This window comes from Coloeus monedula (genome assembly GCF_965178545.1).
Source record: "Coloeus monedula genome assembly, chromosome: W".
NCBI lineage: Eukaryota > Metazoa > Chordata > Aves > Passeriformes > Corvidae > Coloeus > Coloeus monedula.
Window position 1 is genome coordinate 14,915,382 of NC_138821.1, and position 27,203 is coordinate 14,942,584.

Consider the following 27,203-nt stretch of genomic DNA (forward strand, 5'->3'; position numbering starts at 1 on the left):
ATTTTTTCCAAGGTTGGAGGCTAAAACAGTGTTGTTCAGGGGGGTAAGAACCCTTAAAAACAGGCAGAGAAATATTCTTGGCACTCTGGGTTCCTACATCTCCCCCTCCTGTTTGAACCAAAACCACTTCCTTGGCAGCTTTGTTCATGGCTCGTCTAGCACAGTGAAGTATACAAGGTACAAATACTAAAAGAATTACAACAATAGTTAAAACATACAAACCTATCTTCAAAATTTTTCTCCATAAGGGTGTAAGATCAAACCAATTGAACAAATCGTTCAACAATGATCCGCTTTCTTCTCCAAGTTTAGCTATGGGTCCCGGGTGCAGGAGAGCCAGCCTGAGACACGACACGAACACCGATACGATTTGAGCATCATGCTCCAGTTTTATTGTTTACCTTCACCAAGTTATACTTTCCAAAGTTCATGCCCCTTTCCCATGAGAAAGCCTCTAAGCAGTGGGGCAGCTGACCAGTGTATACCTTTTCCCAAGGCTGTTCAAGGCTGCTGGCTAGCAGGTGCCTTGCAAGCCTATCTTCAGCCTGAGGCCCCGTCAGGGGTACTTCTGCAAGAGCCCTGGGATGTCCAAGCTCTCCTGGGGTATCCTATGCCCCCACTCCACAAGGAATTCCTCTACAATTCCATCCTCTAATTGCCGTATACTTTCATGGATGGATTTCGAATGATCTGACAAATTCCTACAACACATACCTTCAAATGCTTCACATCCATGTCCATGCACTAACAGAAGATAATCAATTGCTGCTCTGTTTTGCAGAGTTGCTTGTCTCACACTCTGAACATCAGTTAACATTGCTCAGTGCAAGAGAGACAGCATGAGAATTCTTAGCCAACAGCCTAATTGATCCAGTTGTCTTAAGGCTGCTCCTGCAGCAGCACCAGGTAAAAGGAGAGCTGCAGAAAACCTTTGTCCAAAATTCCAAGCTACAAATTTGTCATTACAATCAGATGTATATTGCTCAACAAATCTTTTCTCCCTTCTCTTATGTTCTTTTATCATTTTTCCATTAGGCGTTAGCAAAGAAAGCTTTCCAAAGCTGCAAGGACCGCCTTTGACATTTGAGGGAATTGCAGGCCAAATTCTGTCCCCACAAATGAGAAACATCCCTTGTGGCAATTGCAATGGAGCCTGGTTGAACGATATGCTCATTTTTACTGTTGAATTGCACGAAGATGTTGCATTTCTATATATTTCGTAATTTGGAGTGACATCTGTTATCTTGTCTTTATTTTGTTTCAACCCTGGAGAACTGAATACTACACAAAACTCCATCTTTATTGAACCAAGAATTTCCAATTCCTGAGGTTCGTAAGGAGCCTCCAGAAGGGATTTGGTCCAAACGTCCCAACTTTCCACTGGATTTGAACCAAATCGTGAAAGTTTTAGATTAGCATGTTTGGAAAGTGGCCATTTGTCTGCTGGTAGACTGACCAAACATGTTGAGAATGGCTTCTTTGGCCTTGTATGAGTTAGACAAATGGTATCTAGGCCTGATGCATTGGCCAAAGTCTCCCAGACATTTTCTTTTGGTTGTTTTACTGGGAAAGCTGCATTGCTTAAGGCAATCAGTGAGATGATAAGGCACAAGCGTAATGCCTGATTGAGCTTCATTCTCAACAGCTTTATCCCACATAGAAATCTCTGATCTGTAACACAACTTCTAACACACTCTTATATACAAAATTTACACCATTAACTTTCCCACTTTTTACATAAGACTCAGTCCACAGTTCTTGCACAAAAAGACAACTGATGTCTGTGGCATCGACAGTAGTGTTGACACTGATTCACATCTGCGTGCTCTCCTCCTTGTTCCCGGAGTTGATTCCTGCTTGTTTCTGGACTCGATAAGGTTTGTAATGGCATTCCAGATCAAAGGTGGAAAGTATTAAATCTTCCTTAATTTTTGAGCACGTGCAGTGCGCTCTGACATAGCCTGTATGTCTCTGATCATTTTTACCAGATAACTCTCTAATCTGTATATACAACTTTGGAAAAAGGCAGACAGATCAGGGATCGGAGAATGAGGTACTGCTGGAGCTGCTTGTGACTGTGAGAACTTTCCTAGAAAATGTGTTTCTGCAAAGTCTTGGGATTTTTATGTTGCAAACATCTTACCCCTAGGTATATCAAGAGCAGGTATGTCTACATCTTAGGCTGCTGTGTTGTTTGGACAGTTGGAAGTAGGCTAGACTCAGCAGTGCAGCACATGACACTAGTTAATTTACTCTGTTTCTCAGAGCAACAACAGAATAAATTAAACCGTAGGGAGCTTCATTACTTAAGTACCGAAACTAGCTTGGAATTTCTGCACTGTCTGCAAACCCAATTTAGAAACTGTTCACTTCAGGATACAGCCTTTAGCCTCCCAAATTCTCAGGATGGGACACAGTCTGGGGCACTATTGCAACTGAGTGTCACTGTGATGCACACCATTCCTCCAGCAGATCAATATTCGATATAGCAAGTATGGCAGATGCTATTTTGGCCAAAAGCAGAAACATGTAATTCTAAAGTTAAAAGCATTAGTATTTATAGCCTGGGATCAAGTTGAAAACGGCCAAATTCCCACTTCCTGTGTACTGGGACAAAAAATAACCACTAAAAATGGAATAGATATTACTTTGTACATAAAATGCCTCAACTTTTAGATACAATATCCACTGCAAAGTAAATTTTACTTTCGCTGTTTAACCCACAGCAGGCAATCATCAACAGCAAGGTTTGAAGGCTTTGACATTTTGTTTTCTGCTTCAGACACTTAGGATGTAAGGTGTTAGCATAACTACTCCACACCAGCACTTAGGAAGGGGCTCAATACGGAGTGAAGAGTAGGTCACAAACCCGGGTATTACTTGGCCGCAGGGTAATGTTTCCGCACAGCATTCCCGGCCCCGGAACAGGACTGTGAGTCGCGGCAGTCACAGACAAGCTGATTCAGACAGGTGCGGCACGGCGCCGAGGCCAGGGGACGTCCGAGTTACCTTGGCTCCAGCCAGCCTCAGGGCCCCAGCGGCCGGAGCCGCTCACCTCGCCCCGTGACGGGCAGCTTCTGCTGGCCGAGGCTTCCCCAGGCGGGCGGTGAGGCGAGGAGAGGACAGCGGCCGGAGCCGCGCCCCTCAAGCCTAGGCTCCGCGGCGGGTGTCCAGCGCCCTCTCCGGGCCGGGCAGGCAGAGCACCTTCGCTAGCCAGGGCGGGAGGCCGCGGCGGTGCTGGAGGCGGGGTCCCGACACTACCTCCTCCGCCCCAGTTCAGTCCTGCCGATCCCTCAGTTTCTTCATTCCCTGGCTGTCTCCGGCTGGAACTCGGCGGCTGCCATTGGCTTAGCGGCCTCATCCGGGCACTCGGCGCAACGCTGTTGCTCAGCTCAATCGTCCCAATATGGCGGAGGTGAGCGGGGAAAGCGGGCTGGGGCGTCGGAATTCGGCTGGTTCCCTGCGGGGTCTCGCTGCTGGCGGGCCCTCATCACCCGCCTCACCATCCCCGTAATGCGCTTCTGGGACGGCTCGGCGACGCGGGGTGGCCAGCGAGGTGACCGGCAACGCCTGGACACTGGGATCCTGCGCGACTAGGCCGCACGGCGGGTGCCGCGCAGCGCGGGTCCCGAGTTCGCCGCCCGCGGGCGGCCGACAAGCCGTGGCCGGGCGCGCGGTCGCCGCACCGAGCCATGGAGGGTGCGGGACGGGCCAGCGGCGGCGCTGCCGCAGCGCGGGCGATGGAGAAACGCTCGGCGGGAGGGAGGAGAAACGAGCCCTGGCCTGGCAGCGGGGAAGAGGCTGCTGGTCCGGCTCCCTCTGCCTGCCACTGTCGTGTCCCGCCGGGGTCGGAAGGAGTGGGAGCGCCGGGTCAGGCGAGGCTACTTGGGGGGCTTTTGCCAGGGGAGGAGGAAAAAAGGAGAGCGACAGGCAGGGAACGAACGAGAGAAGGAGGAATAGGAGAGCGTGAACACGATGGAGGGGCGAGTAGGGCGGGGGCTGGCGGGGGAAGGGAGCAGCTCTTGATGGGGAGGGGATGGGAGGGGACATGAAATGGAAACTCCCTACCTGCTGCTGGGTTGGATGGAGCCCGTGTCTCACCTCACTCTTCTCTCCCCACAGGCTTCTTTTGGGAGTTCGAGCCCAGGTTCGTCTTTGCCCACCTTCTGCCCCAGTACCTAGCCTGCTGCCTGCATGCTGCTCTCTTCTTCCTCCTCCTTTCCAAACTTACCTTCTGTTGCCTCGTAGCTCTCCTAACGCTTCATTTTCAGTAACTAACTGCCTGCCTGATTTTTAAGAGATGTGCTCTGTGGAGTTCTTCCCTTACCTCTGGTCACAGTTAGTAATTGGCTGCGAAGAACCCAAAATGAAAGTAAAGTTTTGTAGCATTTTTAAGTCAGCATCTCAGTAAAACCATGTAGCCTGGAGAGATATCACTTCTGTTCCTGATAACTGCAGGGTTGTGTAAATTTTTGATTTCTAGATAATATCAGAAAACATTTAAAATCATGATGTTATGTAATTGTTAAGGTTTTAACTGCTGTTGAGGTTCTTTGGAATATTTACACATGGAAGCCTATTTAACATTAGCAGGGCTACTCATGAGAAATATTTGGGGAATGCATTTGCTTCTGTGTACCTGCTCTTGGCACTGGCTGAGCACTAGTTTGTAAGAACTAGAAGGGGAAACCAGAGGTGAAAGAGAAATATCCTAGTCTGTTTCTTTTCTCCATCATGAAAGTCTTAAGAAAGTGAACATTGAAGAACAAAACAACCCTGCATTTCAGTAATTTTCATTGTAGAACACTGACATTGCTGTGCAGCATATTTGCATCTTAAAAACTTGTTTAATATAGTGCTTTCTAACAAATGCACTTAAAATAACAACAGTACTTTTTTATGACTTATGAGTATCTTCTTGGGTAATGAAAAAGTGTCTGTTGGACCATGGAGCTGTCATAATGACTTGTTAATTACTGTGATCCATTAGAAATGTTTTGTTATTTCTGGTATATTTCCCTCTATATTTCTTGAAACTGCTATGTTTGTTCTTCCTTTTTAGATCAATTGCTAAGAATTAAATTAGTTTTATTAAAAGATCTCATCTGTGAGACTAATCTGAAGTGAGTCTTGCTGCTTATTTTGCTGTTGTTAGGAAACTAGTTTGCAACCTAAGTTAGCTGTTAATTAGTGAAAAGCTATGCTAGTTACCATATAAATAATATAAATAGAATGAGTCTATAAATCAGTGTCTTGCAGCATCTGAAATCTTGTGACATGTGGATGTTATACTTTAATGATGATTTCCAGGATCTTTAAAACAATCTTTTATTCAGTAAAATATTAATTTGGTATTGTACTTTCTGAAACTTTGTTTCAGTAGTTTAGATACTTTTCCCAAGTACTCTATACTGCAAGAGAGAAAACCACCTATTACAATACAAAAAGGGAAGGCCAGCTAAAATAGTTGAATTTTTCAGGTAGTTAAGAATTTGTTCCATTTATTCCACTGAGAGTTCTAACTATGTATGTAAAGACTCATGCAACCTTATTTTTTTTCCTGTGATGTAATTTCATGTGTTGGTATACAAAAAAAATTACTCAAATTAGGGTTTTTTGATAGTTGGCTCTTTATCCTCTGAGGATCATGACTTTGACCCTTCTGCTGAAATGCTGGTACATGATTATGATGATGAACGAACTCTTGACGAAGAGGAGGAAATTATGGAAGAAAACAAAAATTTCAGCTCTGAAATTGAAGATTTAGAAAAGGTAAGAGTGACTTGCTCTCTCCTAAATGTCCATGTATGTAGTAGCTTTTTAGTGAAAAGAACATTCAACCTGTTCTTTAGTTTGTATTGTATAATGCAATTTTCTGCAAAATGCCTTTGGAGGTTTTTTTTAAAGAAAAAAATCGGGTTTGGTTAGGATATAGCAGTGCTTCCTCACAAAAAGGCTGACCTTAGCTTCTCAAAGTTATTAGTGTTAAGTTCAGATTCGTCTTTTTCATTTAAAAACTTTTTCACTTTGGAAAAGAAATTACTGAAGCAGATTTTAAAGTCTTATCTAATATCACTTGTCACTTTTAAGTTTTATAAGTTGGAAATAAGTTTAAATTGTACATTAAGTGACAGCTAGCTGTGTTTCATTCTGTTGGTCAGATTTTGGTTTTCCAATCTGGAAGCACAGTCCTGTTTTACACATTTTTCACATTCATTTGCTACATAAATTGTAGTTCCATGTCTCAGTTTCATCAGTTTGGCATTTGCTGGGTGTACAAAATGACCAGCATGCTCCTTGGCTTTTCCTATTCTTTTTTACATTCTTTAATTACATGTTTTTTCTGTTTCTACCTCTTGTTCATCTGTGTCAGTGCATCACCCGTTTTAAATGCCTGCTGAATGCTAAATAGCCACAAACTGATGCTGCTTGCATTACCATTCAGTGACCCACTTACACCACTCAGCATAACTGCAGATTTTGATCAACAGACTTCCAGGAAAGTGTAATTTTTAGCATTAAATAGGAGGCTGTGCTTTTGTAGTCCATTTAAAAACAAATTTTCTTAACTTCTGGGGTTTTTGTTTGTTTTGGTTTTGCCTTGCTACCTTTTACAATTATATTTTTGCTAATTATGAACTTGCAGTTATAATAGTGAAGCAGCTTGCCAAGTCTGGTGGTTAAAATGGAGTTGGTACTCCACAATATGATCTTACTGCTTCTATAAAAGAAGGAAAAAGAACTGAGAGCCACTCATCTTAAACACTTTAGTACTTTATGTCCCAATCCTGGAAAGACTTGGACATGAATTTGCATTTACCCATTGTGAAAAGTCTTTGCAGAATTAAGACCTTAGTTGATTAAAGAAAACAAGTAATTTAATCAGTGTACAAGTTCAACAAGAAATTTTTTAAGGTAACATAACTTTTAAAGGTATAAATTATTGGAAAATATTTCTAATTATTTGATAACTTGAATCAGGTAACTAAAAAAATTTCCATGGTTTGTTTTATTAATTGTGTTAGGATGCAAGTATGATGATATTTAGTAAAATAATTGGATCAAAAGCTGTTGGAAAAAAGAAGTTATAAACCAAGCCTTTCTCTTGATTTTTGCTTCTGTATCATTAGCTGTTTTTCTCCTATTACTTTCTGTACTGGTCTTGTCTGGGAGAGTTGATTTTCTTCATAGTACCTAGTATGGGGCTATGCTTTGGATTTGTGCTTAAACAGTGTTGATAACACATTGATGTTGTAGTTATTGCTAAACAAAGCTTACACAGAGCCAAGGCCTTTTCTGCTTCTCACACTGCCCTGCTGCTCGGGGGCTGGCTGGGCATTGGTCGGTTTGTGGTGAGCAATTGTTTTCATTTGGATAACTTGTGTTTCTTGGGCTTTACTTCCCCCCTCTTTTTATTTTTTCTTTTCCTTACAATTTTTAAAAATTATTATGTCTTTTTAAATATTAAGCTGTCTTTATATTAACCCACAAGTTTCTTTTTCACTCATCCAATTCTCTTTCCCCCTCATCCCATTGGGGAGGGAGGGAGCAGCTGTGTGGTGTTCAGTTGCCATCCAGGGTTAAGCCACAACAGGGCACAAATGATTTGAGATAACATATTTGACCATAACATATTAGGAAGAATTTATATCTGTTAACATTTGCTGGTCATGATATTGATTTATCTGTTCTTGATATTAGCTTGTCTGATTTACGCCATGCTCTCTTTTTTTGCTGTATGTGTTAAAGATTGGTGTTGGATTTTGCAGTTTGCTATGCTCTGTAGTGCTTAGTGATGTTTTGCCTGCAAGATTTATTATTAAAACACTGGCCTTGAGCTTAATCTGGTATTTGGGTTCTGTACTGAAGCCATTAATGTACTTCAGGTACCATCTCATGGAGACAATTAACAATTATACTTCTTCCTCTGAGAGATTTTTTTTGTGGAGGTAATACAGAATGGCACCTTCACCACCACCTTTTGTCATGTTTTCTCCCTTGTTACAATAACTTCAGTATCTTGAACATCCTTGGGTAGTCTAAATACTTCTATTTGTATTTCTTAGGAATATTGCTTCAGTTTTTAATGAGGTTAACAAGCTATTTAAGAATATGACCCAGGCCCTGTGGCAGTGTGGTTATGGGTGGCAAGGCACATGGGAGAATATGGACAGGTGTCTAGAAAGGTTTACACCTCCGATGGTCTGGATCTTCAGTCCTGAACAAGTGCGGAATCCTGATGAAGTGATAGACTATTTGGGGGAAAAAAAAAGATTCCCTGGCTATTCCAAAGAGGCAGAAACAATGGAAGCAGAAGTCAACTTGTTTAGTAAGAGATGAAGAAGCTTCTCCTAACAAGAAGCAGGAGAGCAAATCAGAAGAGGCAGCCTCAAAAAGAAATATTAGCAGTATATGAAGGAGTTCAAGCTGCTTCAGAAGTAGTTGATACTGAAGCACAGCTCCTTTTGGCACCTCGATTTCCTGTGTTGGGCTGGATGTTCAAAGGCAGGGTCCCCTCTACACATCATGCAACTGATGCTACGTGGAGTAAGTGGGTTGCACTGATCACACAATGGGTTTGAATGGGAAACTCCAACGGCCCAGGAATTCTGAAAGTGATTGTGAACTGGTCGAAACTTCAGTGTTGCCAAAGGAGGTGACTCGGGCTCAAGAGTCCCCACTATATAATAAACTACCAGAAAATGAAAAGCCATATGCCCTGTTTACAGATGGATCCTGTCATATTGTAGGAAAACATCAAAGTTGGAAAGCTGCCATGTGGAGTCCTACACCATGAGTTGTGGAAACTGCTGAAGGAGAAGGTGAATCAAGTCAGTTTGCAGAGGTGAAAGCCATCCAGCTGGCTACAAATATTGCTGAATGAGAAAAATGGCCAATGCTTTATCTCTACAATGACTTAGGGATGGTGGCAAATGCCCTGTGGGGGTGGTTGCAACGATGGAAGCAGAATAACTGGCAGTGCAGAGATAAACCCATCTGGGCTGCTGCATTGTGGCAAGATATTGCTGCTTGGCCAGAGAACCCGGTTGTGAAGGTACGTCATGTAGATGCTCATGTACCCAAGAGTCAGGCCACTGAAGAACATTGAAACAATAAGCAGGTGCATCAGGCTGCTGGGATTGAAGTGGCTCAGGTGGATCTGGACTGGGAACAGAAGGGTGACCTATTTATAGCTTGATGGGCCCATGGCACATCAGGATATGTAGGAAGGGATGCAGCATACACATGGACTCATGATTGAGAGGTGGACTTGACTTGATGCCACTGCACAGGTTATCCATGAATGTTAAATGTTAATTGATTTATGGCACGGTTCAGTGTCAGTATGCCATGATCAAACAAGCCAAGTGGCTGAATGGTGGTGGGGAGCCACTGCTTGGGGACTGGCTGGGCATCAGTTGGTTGGTGGTGAACAATTGTTTTCATTTGGATTATTTGTCTTTCTTGGGTTTTATATACCTCTTTCTTTGTTTTGTTGTGGTTCTTTTTTCTCCTATTTTCCTTGCATTAAGAAAAAAAAGTTTATTTTTAATGATTATACTGTCTATCTCAACCCATGAGTTTCTTTCTCACTTTTACCGTTTCAGTTCTCATCTCCATCCCACTGGGGAGGAGTGAGCAGCTGTGTGGTACTTAGTTGCTGCTTGGGGTTAAACTACACCACCTTCTCTACAGTTATTATAAAATATGCAGAAGATGGAAAGGAGGGATAAAAGATTGCTACATTGGTTTACTTCTGTGGTGTTTTGCACACTTGCAGCTGTAACTATATAGGACTAAAGTTTTCAAGTTTTTCTGCATTTCTTTCTTGTAAGGGGATTGTTAATGTTCCTAGTCTATCTTCTGTCTTGAAGAAATATAGGCAAATCATGTTCTACAGTATGAATCAGATAAGGAGCAAATTTTTAATAATTACTCTTTAGTTTCATCCACTAAATGGTTTTCTTCAATAGTTTAATGAGACTTCATTATATGCCAAGAGACACAGTTATGAATTATTTCAGTCTCATGCCTGAAAATATTTTAGATCTTTAATCAAGATTCCTGCTTTCAATTAAGTTTTTCTTGTTTGTTTTTTACTTTTGTTTTTCAAAATATGTCTTATCCTTTTAGGCCTGAATTGTTTACAAGTATTTGGCAATATGTTGAAATATTTGTAAATCTTCTTGTAATAGGAAGGAAACATGCCATTGGAAGATTTGCTGGCATTCTATGGCTATGAACCCACAATTCCAGTTATGGCTGGTTCCAGTGTGGGTAGCTCTCCAAGTGAACTTGCAGATGAGCTTCCAGATATGACTCTAGATAAAGTAAGTCAGAACTGTTTTTCCCTGTATTACGGTTTAAAAGTAGAAATCTGTGTGACCTTAACTTATATTTCACTATCTCTTGATGTTACAATATACATATCTTTGTCAATTTCAACGTACAATTAAGTTACTGTACTAGTGGTGGACTTGGCAGTGTTAGGTTTATGGTTGGACTCAATGACCTTAAAGGTCTTTTCCAACCTAAATGATTCTGTGATTGTACTTTTAATTATTTTTCAAAGATATTTAGGATCTGAATTTAATTATAATTATCACACAAATGCATAGCAACTTTAGTGGCATTATATTATTACAATTGAGAAATGAATAAGGTAATGGTTCTTCTAAAACATTCAGAGAACTTTAAATAGATTTCCTTTTTTTTTATTTTATACAAGTGGGATTTTTTTCTGAAAAGTTCTGTATTTTATTTTAATGTAGGCAATGTCCAGAAATAATAATTCTGGCTTCGAATATACATGTCATGTATCAAACCTTTGTGGATAACTTGAAAAGTGCACTACTGGATGCTTTGGAATGTTTCTTTCAAATGCATATAATTTGTAAAAATCTCATCTTTGGAGGGTGAGAGAGAGAGATTGTTTTCTGTGCAATTACTATATGTATCGCATTGTTGAATATAGAAACTCAAAACTGCAGTTTTTATGATTCACAGGCTAACTTTGAATTCTGAGATGAATCTGATAATTGGCTATAAGGCATGCAGCTAGTAGTTTGTATTATAAAATCTGTAGGTAGTAAGTACGTGTCTTTTTTTTTTTGCTTTCCATAAGTATGATGAAATTATAAACTCCACAGAAAGTAGAGTATAATGATGGCTCTGCACATCTGATTCTCATTAGGAGTCACCATTGTGTTGAGGCTACAGAAATGTAGCTGGCTTCTTGTCTAATACAGTTCTTTGCCTCCCTAATCACTATACAGAGGGGTTCAAGCATGTCTGGTAGTGGAGGAAGCACATTCTCGCTCCCTCCCTTTCTTTTGCCCTCCCCTTTGCTTGCTCTTGCTCGTCCACCCCCCCCACTTTCCACTTTATTATCTTTTGTTTATTATCTGTAATTCTTCTCAGGAAAAATCTATGAAAGTGCCTGGCTTTGGTTTGGGTTTTTGTTTGTTCACCCATTACCCACCTCCCCCCTGAATTTAAGGGGTATCTGTGATGTAAAGAATGACAGAATTTTAAATGTTTCCACTCACTTTTTTTATTTAAAAGCAGTTGGATGAACATCTGAGATTTGATGCTTGCAGAGGTTACTACTTGTGCATTTATTTTAATAGACAAGGGGGAAATAAACCTCTGTGTTCAACTCTGAAATGAATGGTTATATTTGTTCTGAGAATTAGAAGTGGATTAGCTTTTTAATAGTGAGCAGTCTACTAAAATTGCTTATGGTAAAATAATTCATTTTAATTAATGAGACTTGCAATTTGTTGAATCTAAATGCTCACCAGTCTCTATTTAATAGTCTGAAGTTTTATTTTTTTATTTTAATGATACAGGAGGAAATAGCTAAAGACCTCTTGTCAGGTGATGATGAAGAAACGCAGTCCTCTGCTGATGACTTGACACCATCAGTTACTTCACATGAGGCTACTGACTTCTTTCCTCGGCCATTAAGATGTAGGAAACCTAATTTTATAATAGTACTCATAAAGTCTTACCATATACTATGAACTATATAGCTTTCTAGTTTAAAATATCAAAATTGCAGAGTGGGATTGAGAAACAGTGCTTTGCAGGATGTTGTACATGAATATTGTCTTTGGTTGGTATTATTGATTACCTAAAAGACCTATATTTAATATGGAGCTCAAAGCAGAAGCACAATTAATTTTTCTAAAAATACAGTCGTTTTTCATAATTAATGTATGTCAAGGAACACTCTTTGTAATTTTCTGTACATTGGTGAATGGCATGAATATGTAACATGTTCTTTTAAATTAGTGTTTCTCTACTAAAATTTTTGCTGCTACTTTTAAGCCAGTGACTCCTCTATTCAGCCTATGGATGTGAACTGGAATTTGGTTTCTTTGTGATTATTTCCCTTCACACATTCAATGGTTTTCCATAGGACTTCATGAGCCAAAGTGTTTTTATATGGGATGGGGCCTATTAACCCATGACCACCAAAATTTTACTACCTGTGGAACTATTATGGGAAAGATCCAAGACCCATTGGTTCAATTATCCAACCTTGGCAAGATATTCCTCATTGCTCCAACTCTAGTACACCAGTGAACAAATGAACTGCAATAGACAATGTGGAGGATTTTAATCACAATTTTAATGTGGCAAGTATCTTGAGCATTTTCTGGGGGATTTCATCCCTCTAGAGAAAGGGGATGATAAAGGGCATGTGCTGTCTCAATCATCAGCAATTGTAGCCCTTTGCATGCTGCTGATTGTGTAATGTAAGGCATTTTTGAGAGAGATACAAAAACCTTTAAAAATTATAGTGCCCTTTTTTAGTTAAGCAAACCCCAATCTCTCTGGCACTTAAACACTGTTTGTGAACTGTTAATGAATATGACACTGAAAGTGTGGCAACTTTATGGAAAGAATTATTAGCTCCTTCATCTTACTCAGGATTAAGAAACAGTCATCTTTGCTTTCAGCTATCGTGGTTTTTCTATCAGAATGTTGCTCTTTCTCTATTAGAAATTTTGATTGGGCATTTTAAAATCAAATATCCACCATGTCAGGGAGGGAAATGTCAGTTTTCTGTGCTTTGACAGTTCCATCTTTTTTTTTTTTCGATCCCTGTCCATTTCTCTTAAGATAACATTCAATTTTAAGATAAGTCTAACACATAGGCCATTTTGTTGAATTTGGATTAATTGGAAAAAATAATTGCATATTATTATCCAGGTATATTGCTGTTTCACGCATTCATGTTAGCTTCTTGCCTGCTATTTCTAACAGCAAAAAGAGAGACTGGTTATTCTAGTAATGACTACAGGAGAGGAGCCTCAGTCTATAGTCTTGGATATTGTCTTTGATGTTGATGATTCTATTTAGTTGTGATGAAGCTAAAATTGAAACCCTATTTGTGAGCATGTTATTACTGAAAATTGAGAATATGAAATAGCTTTTATCTTATCAGAACTATAGATTCCATTCTGCTGGGGATAAAATAAAAAAATAGATTTACTTCAGAACCCAGAACCACAGAGTTCCAAATTCTAAAATATGAGTTATTCTGTGGAGTACTGTATTTGAATTACTTGGAGTGCTCTGCTGTATTTCTTCCTAACGAAAAAAAATATTAAAGAGGAGTAAGCAGTCTTTTGTTGTCTTTTGCTTATTCTGTTTTCTGTGTATCTACTATATCTTTAGTCCTTGCTGAGGTAGCCTTGTTTAAAGGAATGTTTTGAATGTCAATTAAAACTTCAGATGAAAGGCTTCAGTAGGTAATAAAGACTTGCCTTCAACTTTACTTTCTTTGTGATTAACCCATGGCTAAGTCATAGCCCTGGAAGTTTTCTGTTTTTCTCATACCTTTTCTATAAGGTATAAGCATTTATTGAAGAAAATTAATGAAGAAAAATGATCTAATTTCCTTTTGACTATTAGAAATATTGTCTTAGTTGCAACAATGGTAAATGTTTCAGTTCTGCAATATGAAATCACCAATGCTTTCTAACTTAATTCTAGTTTGATAGAAATGTAGATCAGCAGACTGGTGATGAGTGTCTTCCAGAATAAAAGCAGGGCTCCTCTCAAAAGTAAAGAATATCTTGTAGTTCTGTGTTTGAACTGAAAATTCTTCCTAGCTAAAACCAACTTATTTGTGTCTGAAGCAAACACTACGTGTGATGGAGATAAGGAATCAGATGGTGAAGACATAGAGGCAGACAATGGTAATTCATCTGAAGATTTGAGAAAGGTAATAACTATATCTTAAGAAAAAGTTAAGAAAACTTTTACTATTAAAAAAATGCATTAAAATTTATAGTACATATCTAAAATAGTACCTTAATTCTGAAATTATCTGCAAAATCCCATGTTAATGGAATTTGTAATGCTTCCATGCACAGAATATTAAGGTAATACCCTTTTCTTATGATTTTTGTTACATCTTCAGGAAATAATGCTTGGTTCACAGTATCAGGCTGAAATTCCACCTTACCTTGGCAGATACAGTGATAACGAAAAGGGTAAGTTATTCTGTTTTAGTTTTTATCTTATATTTATACATAGCAGCTAATGGAAAAATGTTATTTAAATTTATAAGATAAATTCAATGACTTAGTTAAAAAAACCAAACCAACCAACCAAAAAACCCCTAGTCAACTGAAGTATTGCAACCACATAATTATATCTTAAAAGTGTGATTCTACAACTTTGAGAGGATATTTTCGAGAAGACATAGGAGAGTGGATTACACTGTTAATTCTGAAGTATCTAGTAATATTAGGAGGCGACAAACTGTGGGTCAAGAAGTAAATATTTTCATCAGGGTATCATAACTGGGCTATGAACATGTAAGTTTACATTGAAGATCTTCAGTATTTTTCTTTGCTTCTTTTTTAGCAAGCACGACTGTGGGTTACAAAATGGTTATGAAAAACAAAGCAATGAACTATTTGAATTTTCCATAGCATGAGCAGATGATGTAGGTCTCGATATACCTTGTCTTTAAAAAAAAAAGATGTTTTAAGTATGATGTTATTGCTGTGTAAATTTAGGTTAAAAACTGAAATTGTGCCAGAGTGGAAGAAATAACTTTATTTAATAGAGTTTCATTTGGTACCTTTAGAAACCTTCACTGGCTGGAAGCATTAGCAAGTGAACATCTCTTGTGTTGCTTAAGAGATCTATGGAAGTTTTCTATTTTCTATGATTTGAGCATGATGCTTACTGGTTGTAAGAAATAGAAGAGTGAAAACCAGTTTTATCTGAATAGTCCTTTTACTATTTACACATCTTGACTTCTCCTTGGTCAAGAACTAGAGAAGGGCCAATAACCAGAGGATGATCAGGAAGGCATTAATCTGACAACTTTCTCTGGAACAAGCTGGTGCTAGAGAGAACCAGAGAGAGTATTGTTCACTGGCATAGCCAGGAGCAAAGAGGTAGCTACCAGATGGGAGAGCTTGAGGAGTTCCTCTTGAGAATATCAGGCATGGATTCCAGCAAAAAAGTGCTGGGTTGTCTTGATAATGGAGATTGAAGCTGAGCTCAGCAATGTTGGAGAGAGTGGAGGATTCTGTAAAAGCCTTTTTTGTACTCCCTGAAGAGTTTGTAATGGCAAACAGGAGCTTATATTTCTGCTGTGAAGTCCCAGCTATTGGAATTGTGCTAGAAAGCAGTTTGCTCTTCTATAAACCTTACACTTGTAATGTCTGTTTAAAAGCTTTCAATGTTCTTAAGTCATAACAGAACTTTAGGAGATGTAATTTTATTCTTCACCTTAGCTTAATATTCTTTCCTGCAGTTATATGAGAGATTTGAGAATCTTCTTCATCTCCTCTAGTGTAACTGCCGTTATACTTGGGTGTGTTTGAATTTAATAACTCTAATTTGTATTGCCAAGAGAGTACATAAAGCATTATGTGTAAACACATCTATTGATCAGAATAAAGGATTTAGTTTAATCTAGAATCTAAATGTATGCATAGACAAGGGTTCAGGCCAACTCTTAAATATTTCCAATATATTTCAAATAAGCTACTTGAGGGGTGCATACATGATTTCAGTATACTATGAAGGAGGACTATACATCCTGATTGCTTGTAAAATATGGAACATACAAGTTGTTAACAGCATTCAGTTGTTAGTGAATGGAAAAAGAAATTATCACATTGAGACCTAGATTTCCATTCTGTTAAGTAAGTGTGCCGGTTTGGCCAAATCTAGAAATATATCCTCTGAGAGAAAGAAGGCTATAAACACCCCTCCCCCACCAGGTTTGGGAAAAAAAAAAATTTCCTCAAAGGAAAGTGAAAGAGATAACAACTATTTATTGAACAAACAAACACACAGGAAAAGGGATAATGATGCTAAATCATAAAACTTCTCGATCTGCTGAGAGAAACCTGGGAAAATTTCAGAGTCCTTCCTTAGATCTCTGTCTCCCCCTCCTTGGAGCTGGGACGGGGTGGTGGGCCCACTTCCAGGGCTAAGGCCTTGGTAGAAAGTCCTCCCAATGTATTCTGATGTTGAAACAGTCCAGCAGAGAGAAAAGGAAAAAAAAAACGAAGTCCCAGGAAAACAAAAGTTCAACTCTCCAGAGGAAAAGGAGCTGAGGAAAAAAAACTGCCGAAAGCTGGCTGGAAAGAAAAGCAACCCGGGTGCTTCCCTTCCCTCTCGTTCTCCTGCCGCAGCTGAAAAAAAAAATCTCTATCTCTGTGTGACCTTGAACAAGCTGCAAACTGCTTTGAAGAAGTTTTGCTCAGTTTTTTTCTCCCCCCTCTCAGGCTGAGTTTAAAGGCATAGAAAGGCATAAAATTAATTTCTGGGCATGGGGCAGCGATATGGGATACACATCACAAAGTCACCCCAAGACACTAAGTTTTAGCAAATTTTAGTAGAAAATGACCAGTTAGCTGCCACCTCTTTTTTTTATTTTATATGCAATATTTGAAATATTAAAGTACACATTTTATTGTAAACTATAGCTTATTTGTTGTAAACAGCTGAATAAAACTAAGTGGCTTTGCTAGTTTTTTTATATGAAGATTAATACATATGCATAATTTGACTTGAATCATCTAGCTGTCAACAAGCTGCTCCTCTGTAGAGATTGTCTCAAGAGCCAGTCCCTTATCTCATCCTCATGGAACCTGAATCTCTTCACCATACCACACTGCAGTCTCTCTCTAAACTAAAGCTTTTGGGGGAAAAAATGAGCTGCAATTTCAAAGTGGCATGACAGTGCTTGATTTGATTACTTCTGTATTCCTGTTCTTTGTGAAATAGCTTTTTATGTTCTAGCCTTAAAAATGTCACACTTGCCATAAATGAATTCTGTTTTAACAGCCTATGAAAATGAAGACCATTTACTTTGGAAACCTGATGTGATCTCAGAAAGTAAAGTTAAAGAATACCTTTTTGAAACCTCCTTAAGAGCAGGAAATGAAAATATGATTGGCAGAATTCCTGAAGGACTACATACACGTGACAATGAACAAGTATATTTTATATCCTGTTCCATTTGTGACACATTGCTTTGTAATTAATGTGTTCTCTTTCTCTGCCTTGTATTATAAAGGCAGCAATATTTTTTTTAATTGGATGGTACTGGGGTCAGGATCTTATTTTTAATTTTAAACACATGCTTAAAATTGAGTATTTGAATGTTGGCAGTGTGATCTATGATGTTTCCAGTTGACGTGCTGTTGACAAATCCAGCTTTCATAATTATTACATATAATGTTTTACATTTGCTTAATTAAACCTTGCCTTAACATTTGGATGGTTTTGCTTTTGATTATTTTAACATTTTCATCCTGTATAAAGATATATCCTCTTTTTACATTAGATATGTTCACTGAAAGGGTTGTTTCAGAAATTTAGATAGGATATTTGGAAACTTTAACTCTTTCTAAAGACGACTTCTATTTTATAGGCACTATATGAACTTCTCAAGAGTAGCCATAATGTTAAAGAAGCAATTGAGAGATACTGCTCAAATGGAAAGGCATCTCAGGGTAAGAGATAGTATCTGCTTTTTAAGAAACATGTCTTTGGAGGGGGTAGAAAACACGAGTAAGATTAAGATTAATAAGCACATCCCTTTTCCATGATGTCTTTAGCACAGATTACTCATAGAATCATAGAATATGCTGAATTGGAAGGGACCCGCAAGGATCATCAAAGTCCAACTCCTGGCCCTGCACAGGACACCCCAAAAATCCAACCAAATGCTTGTCAAGTTCTGGCAGCCTTGGGGCCGTGCCCATTCCCTGGGGAGCCTGTTCCAGTGCCCAACCACCCTCTGAGCGAAGAACCTTTTCCTAATATCCAACCCAAGCCTCCCCTGACACAGCTTCAGCCATTCCCTCAGGTCCTGTTACTGGTCACTAGAGAAGAGATCAGTCCATGCCCCTCCTCTTCCCCTCACAAGGAAGTTGTGGACTGCAATGAGGTCTGACCTCAGTCTCCTCTTCTCCAGGCTGAACAAACCAAGTGCCCTCAACGGCTCCTCATACGGCTTCCCCTCAAGGCCCTTCACCAACTTTATAGCCCTCCTTTGGACGCTTTCTATTAGCTTTATATCTTTCTTATACTGTCATGAGCAAAACTGCCCCCAATACTCAAGGCGAGGCTGCACCAGTGCAGAGCAGTGCAGGACGATCCCCTTGCTTGACTGGCTGGGAATGCTTTGCCTGATGCACCCCAGGACACATTTGGTTCTCCTGGCTGCCAGGGCACTGCTGACTCTTATTCAACTTTCTGTCAACGAGGACCCCCAGGTCCCTTTCTGTGGCACTGCTTTCCAGCATCTCATTCCCCATTCTGTCTGTACATCCAGGGTTGCCCCCTCCCAGGTGCACATTCCAGGACTTGCCCTTGTTAAACTTCATATGGTCTCCCTGCAGGGCCTCCCTGCATTCAAGGGAGCCAACAGTTCCTCACAGTTTTGTATCATATGCAAACTTGCTTAGCATCCCTTCCAGTCCTGCATCCAATTTGTTTATGAAGATGTTGAAGAGCACAGGGCCTAAGATGGAGCCCTGCAGAATCTCACTAGTGGCAGGCGGCCAGTCTGATTTCACCCCATCAACTATAACCCTTTGCGCCCAACCCATGAGCCAGTTGCTCACCCATCACATGATGTGTTTATCCAGCTGTGGGCTGGACATTTTTTCCAGAGGGATCCTGGGAGAGACAGTATCAAAAGCTTTACTGAATCCAAAAAGATGACATCAACTGGCTTCCCTTGATCAACTAGGTGGGGAACCTTGTCATAAAAGGAAATCAGGTTTGACAAGCAGGACTTTCCCCTCATGAAGCTCTGTTAGCTATGATGGCTGTGATCGATGACTGCGTTGTCCTTCAGGTGTTTTTCAATAATTCCCATTAGGTGTATATAACTCAGATTAGGTATAATCTGTTGGCCAGATGGAGATTTCTGCTAGGGAAGTTTACAGTTCGTATAAAGGTTGCAGGATCAGGTTTTGCATCTTTTCTTTCCTTCTTTTTTCCTTTTTTTTTTTGCCATTTTCAGAATGATATAGACTGAGGAGAAGGGGGAGGAGTTGTAATTTTGCTCCCATAAGGCAGTTCTCCCCCACATTACAGTACCTTTTTGAGATCATGATCAATTATAATCTGATGACATTTATACGAGAATCAGGAGAACATAGCTGATAATATGAGTGAGTCTCACTCTTCATCACTGTGCTAACATTGTGCTATGTCGACCCTAAACTGGTTCTACTGTATAATTCTGTAGGTCTGTGGTAGAATGTGGAGAGTTTTGCTTGAGTTTACAGTGGAAAACAATCTTGTTTATCCCTAACTTTATTATTCCCTTAAATAAAAATCAGTGTATCATTTAGCAAAGACAGTTCTTTGTCCTGTAGTTTGACACATGTTCCATAAATCAGAAATGGACTATGAACCCTGGTATAAGTTTGTATTCTGGCAGATAGTCCCTACTCAGAACTCAATCCAGGGGGAATTAGAATGTTTATCAGTTTGGTGCTGTGAAAGCTTAAGTATCTAAGATAAAACTGAAGGAAACAATAAGGAATATCAGAGCAGTGTTTCAGAAAGCTCTTTTATGAGAGATTGTGTGTTAGAGACCCAAATTCTGTCCTAAGGACTAGTGTTCATCCTCTCCCAGGCCCCACGTCAAATGGGGTTTATATCCTCATTTAAAATGGTGCAGGATGATAATACTGTTGATGCCTGTCTCTTAGAATAACCATTGTGCAATGATCTATACCCACTGAAGTTCACTGCTATTCTCAATAGGAGTTAAAAATCTACATCTTCCAAGATAATTTCGTAACAGTGAGGCTTTACATGGGCATCTTCTCTTTGAAGTTTGAGAATTCTGTAGTAAGGAGTGCAAAATTAATGGACTTGTAGTGGAATGATTATCACCTTCGTCTGAAAGCAGCAAGGTCTTTGTTCCAGTGTCTGCTTCCAGAAATGTTTTGAAATGTGTTTGTTGGTTGGTTTTTGTTCTCCACCCCCATTGGCTTTAAATGACAACTGAACAGATCACTATTATGAATGTAAGATGCCTGAAATATCCCTCCTTTGTTATATATCGACACAAAGCTAGAATCAAGATAGGGAAGCAACAATACTTGAGACAAAACTGACCTACTCAAATAGTTTGAGCTACTTTTTTTTAAAGCTTTTATTCCTTTTTAGTGTTTTTTTTTGTTTTGTTTAATTCGTAAAACTAAAATTCACTTCTGTCTTTAAAAAGTCAGAGGTTGTTCCTTCACTCTTTTTTTTTCCCAACAGTCACTATTCTTTGTATCTGATGCAAAAAGGAATATTCAGAAAAATAATGATTTTAACAAAACTTGGGGTTTTTTTTATGACAAACTTCTTAAGAAATAATTTATTAAGTATTTTGAATGTCCTTTGCCCTCCAGGGTAAAATACTTCAGTAATCAGTCTTTTATGAGTCTCTATAAACAGGAATACTAGATTTCAGGTAGAATATCTGTACATTAGAGGAAAGAACATGGGTCTAAATAACTGAACTGTTGGAGTTTTTTTTAGAGTGTGTGGATGTTCAGGCATTAGCAACACACAGATTAGTGAGTGAAAATAAATTTATCATGCTACTTTTGCAATTGTCTAGAAGAGATGACAGCATGGACAGAAGAAGAATGCAGAAGCTTTGAACATGCACTTCTGATTTATGGAAAAGACTTTCATCTCATACAGAAAAACAAGGTTAGTATTTTACAGTTAAATGGAAGAATTGGTAGATGATATGATGCTGAATGTTTGTAAAAGCAATGCCTTTTTCAGAAGCTATGCAAAAGAGTGAAATAAGAGCCAACATATTAAAACCAGCTTGGTGTTTCCACACTAATTTTGCCTCTGATGCCATTGGAAAAGCTAGGTGTTGCAACATAAGTCAATATATTCTCTTTGAAATCAACTTCTGTTTATATTAATTCCATATATGCATTTATGTTATAATTTAGATAAAATGTCTGCCTCTCCTAGAGGTGTATTATTTTCATACCATGGCTGTGAGAGGGGAAAATGCATCTTTAATTATTTTTGTCACTCAGAAGGTGTAATTTCTACAGAAATGGGCTTAGCTCTTTGTGTTTTCAGAAAGTGTAGTCATCCATCAGTACTCTGGTTTCTGACCAACAAAGGAGTTCTAATTTTGATCTGAATTGCTTCTGATTAACTCCTCTGTGCCTGAAGAATAGGAATTGGACTTTTTTTTTTATCAAGTATATGTATCATTTGGTACAGTTGTCAGTATGGGTGTTTCCAAACTTTCTGTACATCTCCTGTATGTTTTGATACCACCTTGAGGCTTTGTACTGGTTGTGACTGGGATAGAGTTAATTTTCTTTATAGTAGCTAGTATGGACTATGCTTTGGACTTGTGCTGGAAACAGTGTTGATAAGACACTAATGTTTTAGTTATTGCTGAGCAAAGCTTATGTAGAGTCAAGGCCTTTTCTCCTCAGACTATCCTGCCAGCGAGGAGGCTGGGAGTGCACGAGAAGTTGGGAGGGGACACAGCTGGGACAGCTGACCCCAACTGACCAAGGGGGTGTTCCAGACCATATGACATCCTGCTCAGTAATAAAACTTGGGGGTGAAGGTTGGTGGGTGGGGGCTGCTGTTGCTTGGGGACTGGCCAGACATCAATTGGTTGATGGTGAGAAGTTGGGTTTTTATGCATTGCTTGTTTTTCTTGGGTTTTATTTTCCTCTTTTTTAGCATTTTTTTTAATTAGTAAACTGTCTTTATCTCAACCCATGAGTTTTCTCACTTTTGCCCTTCTAATTCTTCCCCCCCATCCCACTGGAGGGGGGGAAGTGAGCAAGCAGCTCTGTGGTGCTTAGTTGCTGATGGGGCTTAAACCACAACAAGTTTTTTCTTTAGGAGACTGGTGCTTTTGTTGTATTTCAGGTAAACTTCATAGGGTTGTGGTTGCTGTTCAACAACAGTTAGATAATCCTGTTCAACACTTGGCTTAACCTGTCCTATGCTAAATATCTGGGTGGTTCAAATTTTAAATGGACCTTACCCGTAAACAGTAATTCACCAGAGATACAAAGAAATTATTTAAAAATATTTTTTCCAAAGTGCAACAAAACATGAGTTGATCTGTCACTATGGATCAGAATTTTCCAAGTACCCAATGTCTTTTCTGCTTCATTTCTCTTGGGTAATTCATTTGCTCAGCATTTTACTTCTTAAGAGAGTCTGTCCCATAGTTAAAAAAATTACTATGTAGGTTATGAACTGAAATACTTCAGATGTAGATACAGTTTCAATCTAGTTTAAAAAACAAACCTAAACAACAATAATGCATACAATAGAACAGATGTGATAATTATTTAGAATAGAATATACTGTTTCAGTTGGATGGGAGCTACAACGATCATCTAGTCCAACTGCCTGAGCACTTCATGGCTTGCCAAAAGTTCCGGCATGTTTTTAAGGGCATTGTCCAAATGCCTCTTAAACAGTGACAGGCTGAGGCCTCAACTACCTCTCTAGGAAGGCCATTTCAGCGTTTGACCACCCTCTCGGTAAAGAAATTTGAAACTGTAGATCTCTTTTTCAGGTCTTCTGATTTAATTTGTTTGTTACAGATACTAGAAAAGTAAAACTAACAATATTGCAGGAATATGGGGACTGGGGAGATGACAAAAACATAATGCTTTGCATTTATCTTATCAATTCTTCTTGCCTTCTTTTAGGTAAGAACCAGAACAGTTGCTGAGTGTGTGGCTTTCTATTACATGTGGAAAAAGTCAGAACGTTATGATTACTTTGCTCAGCAAACAAGATTTGGAAAGAAGAGGTATAACCATCATCCTGGAGTTACGTAAGTAAAATGTCCTTGGAATATGTTTTCTGTTGCAAATTGTAAATGTAAAAGATTAGTTTTTCTTCCCATCATTGCAGTGTAAAGCTGCAGTGGCTATGGCAACTGAGAATAAATCCATCATCATTTTTAGGCCTTGTTTTCCTGTTAAATAACCCATTATGAATGCCATATTCTTAAAGGGACTACATGGATCGTTTGGTAGATGAAGCAGAAGCTCTTGGTGGAGCAGTACATTCTTCAGCCTTAACATCTAATACTCGAACAGAAAGCATTCCTGATCAACAGCTAAGCATTCTGAATTCTATCACTGCCAACGAGTTGACAGGTAAATCAAGGGAAAAAAAACCAAACAAAACCCACAAACTTTTTGTTGTAACTATATAAACAACTATTTCATTTACATTTTATGTTCATCTTTTTTTCCAGCACTGACAAACAGTGTAGCTACAGTCTGTCACACTTCAGATGTGAACTGCCTGGATGATGCCTTCCCTCCCATGGACAGCTTACCCCGAGCACCAGTTAATCGTGTGCCTGTTGGAACAGAAGAATTGCTTAATTTGCCTAGCAATGGTGAAAGTGATTGTTTTAATTTATTTGAGACTGGCTTTTATCACTCAGAGTTAAACCCAGGGAACATGTGCAGTGAGGAGACAGAAAGACCTGCAAAGAGATTGAAAATGGGGATCGCTGTCCCAGAATCTTTCATGAATGATGTCTCTGTAAATAACCTTGGTGTGGACTTTGAGAACCATGCACACCATATTACCAGTGCCAAAATGGCTGTTTCAGTGGCTGACTTCAGCAGTCTATCTGCAAATGAGACAAATGGTTTTATAAATACCCATACTCTTCACCAACATACTGCCCTTCACTCAGAATGACTGTGGAAAACTAAACAAAGAATGGGTACTTTATGCAGTAGTAGTAAACTTGATGGGAGCTATCAGGTTTGCTTAGTCTTTCACTGGAAGTTTGAACTTTGACATCAGTGATGTCTTTTTATGTATAGAACTATATCTTGATTTACCAAGAGTAATTTCTTTTTTCAGTCCATAAATGTGGAAATGTTCAGCGGAGTTTGGAACTAAGAGAACTCTGTGGTGCAGCTTTAAGCTCTGTTTCAAATTTATTTTAAAGCCTGTAGAGAGAGGCCACCATTTCAAAACCAGCATGGAAGTTCTAAACTGATTGGAGTGGCTTTTTAGTCAAAGTTACTTTTGCCATAATGGATGCAGTGTAATAACAGTGTTTACAGGTACAGTTTCTGATCCCTGCTCAATGTAGCATTTTATTTTTTTTATCTTATAAAGACAGGGATGGGTTTCTTTAACTTAAACTGCGCAAACATACAAGGATGTTTTTTAAATGGAACCTTCTCTCGTGTGATACTAAACTAGAGCACTTCAGTTTAAAAAAACAGCAATTTCATCTTGGTGGAAGCTAGCACAAGGGACATAACATGAATAAATTATGAAGACCTACACTTGGAGGCTGTTGCAAAATTATAGGCCATGGCTACCTTACACAGAAGTAATTATGCTGCCAGAGGTATCTGTGTACTTTAAACTTACTGGCTTAAACAGGTATATTTTAGACTGTTTTATTCAGATGAGTTTTGTCCACAACTTTGAAGATTAATGCACCTGTGTAACTTAACTTTCCTAAGACAGCTGATGTATAAAGCTACAGTCTGCACACCTTAGGATTTACCACTAAACAAACAGTCTGCATTTTGGAAGACAAATTGTTTGGAGCACTGCAGTTCAAAGTGTTACAGTTTTGAGGGAGTATCTAGTTTATATAGAAGTAGTAGAACCTTGAAGTATGTATTTGAAAGTTTTTCTTCAGTATGGATTGCATTTATTTGTTTAGCAAGTCATTAGCTCAAAAATGGCACTTCACCACTTTTGGTCAAATAGAAAAGGATGAGTAAAAATGTTTCCCATAAAAGCAACTATTTAACCTCAATAAATTTTTATTTTGACCATTGAGTGCAATTTAGCCATTCATGAAGTTTTCTTGAAAATGTTAGCTCTAATTCTTGTGGGAGAACATCAGTAGGTTTACCCCTTTCCCTCCATGCTTTTTCTTTGCACTGTTCATATTACAAATTTAATTGCCACAAAGTTGTTTTGATTATTAAAGTGATTAAGCTTGCATTGTTGATATTTGTGATAGTTGCTTCAAGGTTATGCTGAATAATTAGAAAGTAGTGACTTTAATATTTGAAAGGGAAGAGGGTATTTATTATGCTTACTGTGAACTGCATTGACATCCTGAGTTACGGATGCAGTGTATGGAGTTTTCTTTACAGCACTGCAATGAAGATTACTTTAAAGCATTTATGCAATAGCACATTTATCATATTAAAACAAATTAGTTTAGCACAGTGGACAAAAGTAAAGATAATTTTGTAATCAGTTCTTAACTTATACATCTGAAATATGGAATTCTAGTAAGTACACAGTAAATAATGGATAGCCTTGGCCCTGTGTTGTACTCTGACATTTTTAGCCAAGTTGTCAGCTTCTTGTTGCTGTGTTTTGTGCTGAACTGTGTACCTTGTTTTTTTTCTTAATGAATCAACATATTTTATGTAATTTTGTAAAATACTGGTCATAATCCTTCATTGTTATACATTCAAGTCTATGGGTTTACAGTGAGTGGCTGATCTGTATAAAAATCATACAAAGATGACTGAATGCTTATAACAGTTGTGTTTAAATGAACATGCCCATTCTCATTAGCTGATGCAGTAATATATTCAATTTATCTATGCATTGCTGGGCTCTTAATGTAGACAGAGACTTGTCTAAGGCTTGGGTTGTCAGCAAGTTGAATGGACACTTTAGTTATTTAATAAAGACTTTTGACCAAAATTCAGAAAATTATGGGAGAAAAATTAATTTCAGCTAGTCTAATAGATTTTTAAATGCTGATCTTATTTAGTTTGTTGGCTAGCTAGCTGTTATCGTTTACTTTTAATTCCTTGTTAAAATGAGGCAATAATTTGCAAGATTTTGTAAATATTTAATTCTTCATATCTTTTTAGATATCTATTTCAATATTTTCTGACTACTTGTGTGTATAGTAACATTTTTGTGCATGCTTGATGTGACATTCATAAATTTGTACCACAATGACTTTATCCATGTAAAATAGCTATTTATTGAATTTTTCATTTAGAAGCTGGACTTAATTATTTTTCTCTCAGTTGAAACATTTAAAATGGAGAACTTGTTACTGTTTATTAAAAGAATTGTCTATTGAAAGTCAGCATGAAAATAACTGAATTGCAACCATATGAAGAAATTATATTGCCTTGGTTCTTTGAGGGTGAAGCACAATTCTTATAACAAACTGTGATGAATTCTTTGTCATCTGCTATACTTGTTTTTCATACAAACAAACAAACCAAAAATCCATAATGGGCAATTGCAGTGTTGGTAAATGTATCCTTTTAATATACAGGGAATCTGAAGGGGATAGCTGATTCATTTAGAAGTGTAACTTGGTGCTGTGATTATAGCAATACTTTTACTTTGGTTACTCATATGTCATCTTCTCATGTTAGGTTTTTAAAGGTTTAGTTTTCCTCTTGCCATGGTCAAAGTACTAAATTGTGTACTATTAGGTCAATGAATTGTGTAATTGTTTCCTGGTTTTAACCTTTAAAACTGAGGATCAAAAATGTATGAAAACATTAGATCACATAGAACATAATGATAGTACTTAATTTAACCAAAGTCTTTAGGTAAGTATTTCAACTTTGAATGTAAACTAATGTATAAACTGACCAACAGGGACACTATTTGCCCAGCACTACAAGCACATTGTCTAC

At 38.5% G+C, this 27,203-nt stretch overlaps 1 protein-coding gene across 2 annotated transcripts; it reads left to right on the forward strand.

The window, feature by feature from the left end:
- Positions 1–3,324: 3,324 nt before the first annotated feature.
- On the forward strand, positions 3,325–27,203 carry LOC309584634 (mesoderm induction early response protein 3-like). 2 transcript variants are annotated; one of them, XM_082300769.1, is made up of 13 exons: positions 3,325–3,415; positions 4,123–4,147; positions 5,624–5,772; positions 10,197–10,331; positions 11,853–11,973; positions 14,154–14,239; positions 14,438–14,510; positions 17,335–17,486; positions 17,924–18,005; positions 21,128–21,222; positions 23,229–23,356; positions 23,539–23,684; positions 23,786–27,203. In XM_082300769.1, exons 1-13 carry the CDS (start codon positions 3,407–3,409, stop codon positions 24,241–24,243), a joined length of 1,659 nt encoding a protein of 552 aa, XP_082156895.1. In that variant the 5' UTR covers positions 3,325–3,406; the 3' UTR covers positions 24,244–27,203. The 2 variants fall into 2 exon arrangements, with proteins under 2 accessions (XP_082156895.1, XP_082156896.1); XM_082300770.1 differs by having other exon boundaries at positions 21,131–21,222.

Bases quoted from the DNA above. Each gene is read 5' to 3' on its own strand.
- LOC309584634 (XM_082300769.1), top strand. The intron at 4,148-5,623 runs GTTCGTCTTTGC...GTTTTTTGATAG, and splicing joins TTTTGGGAGTTCGAGCCCAG to TTGGCTCTTTATCCTCTGAG. The intron at 14,240-14,437 runs GTAATAACTATA...TTACATCTTCAG, and splicing joins CATCTGAAGATTTGAGAAAG to GAAATAATGCTTGGTTCACA.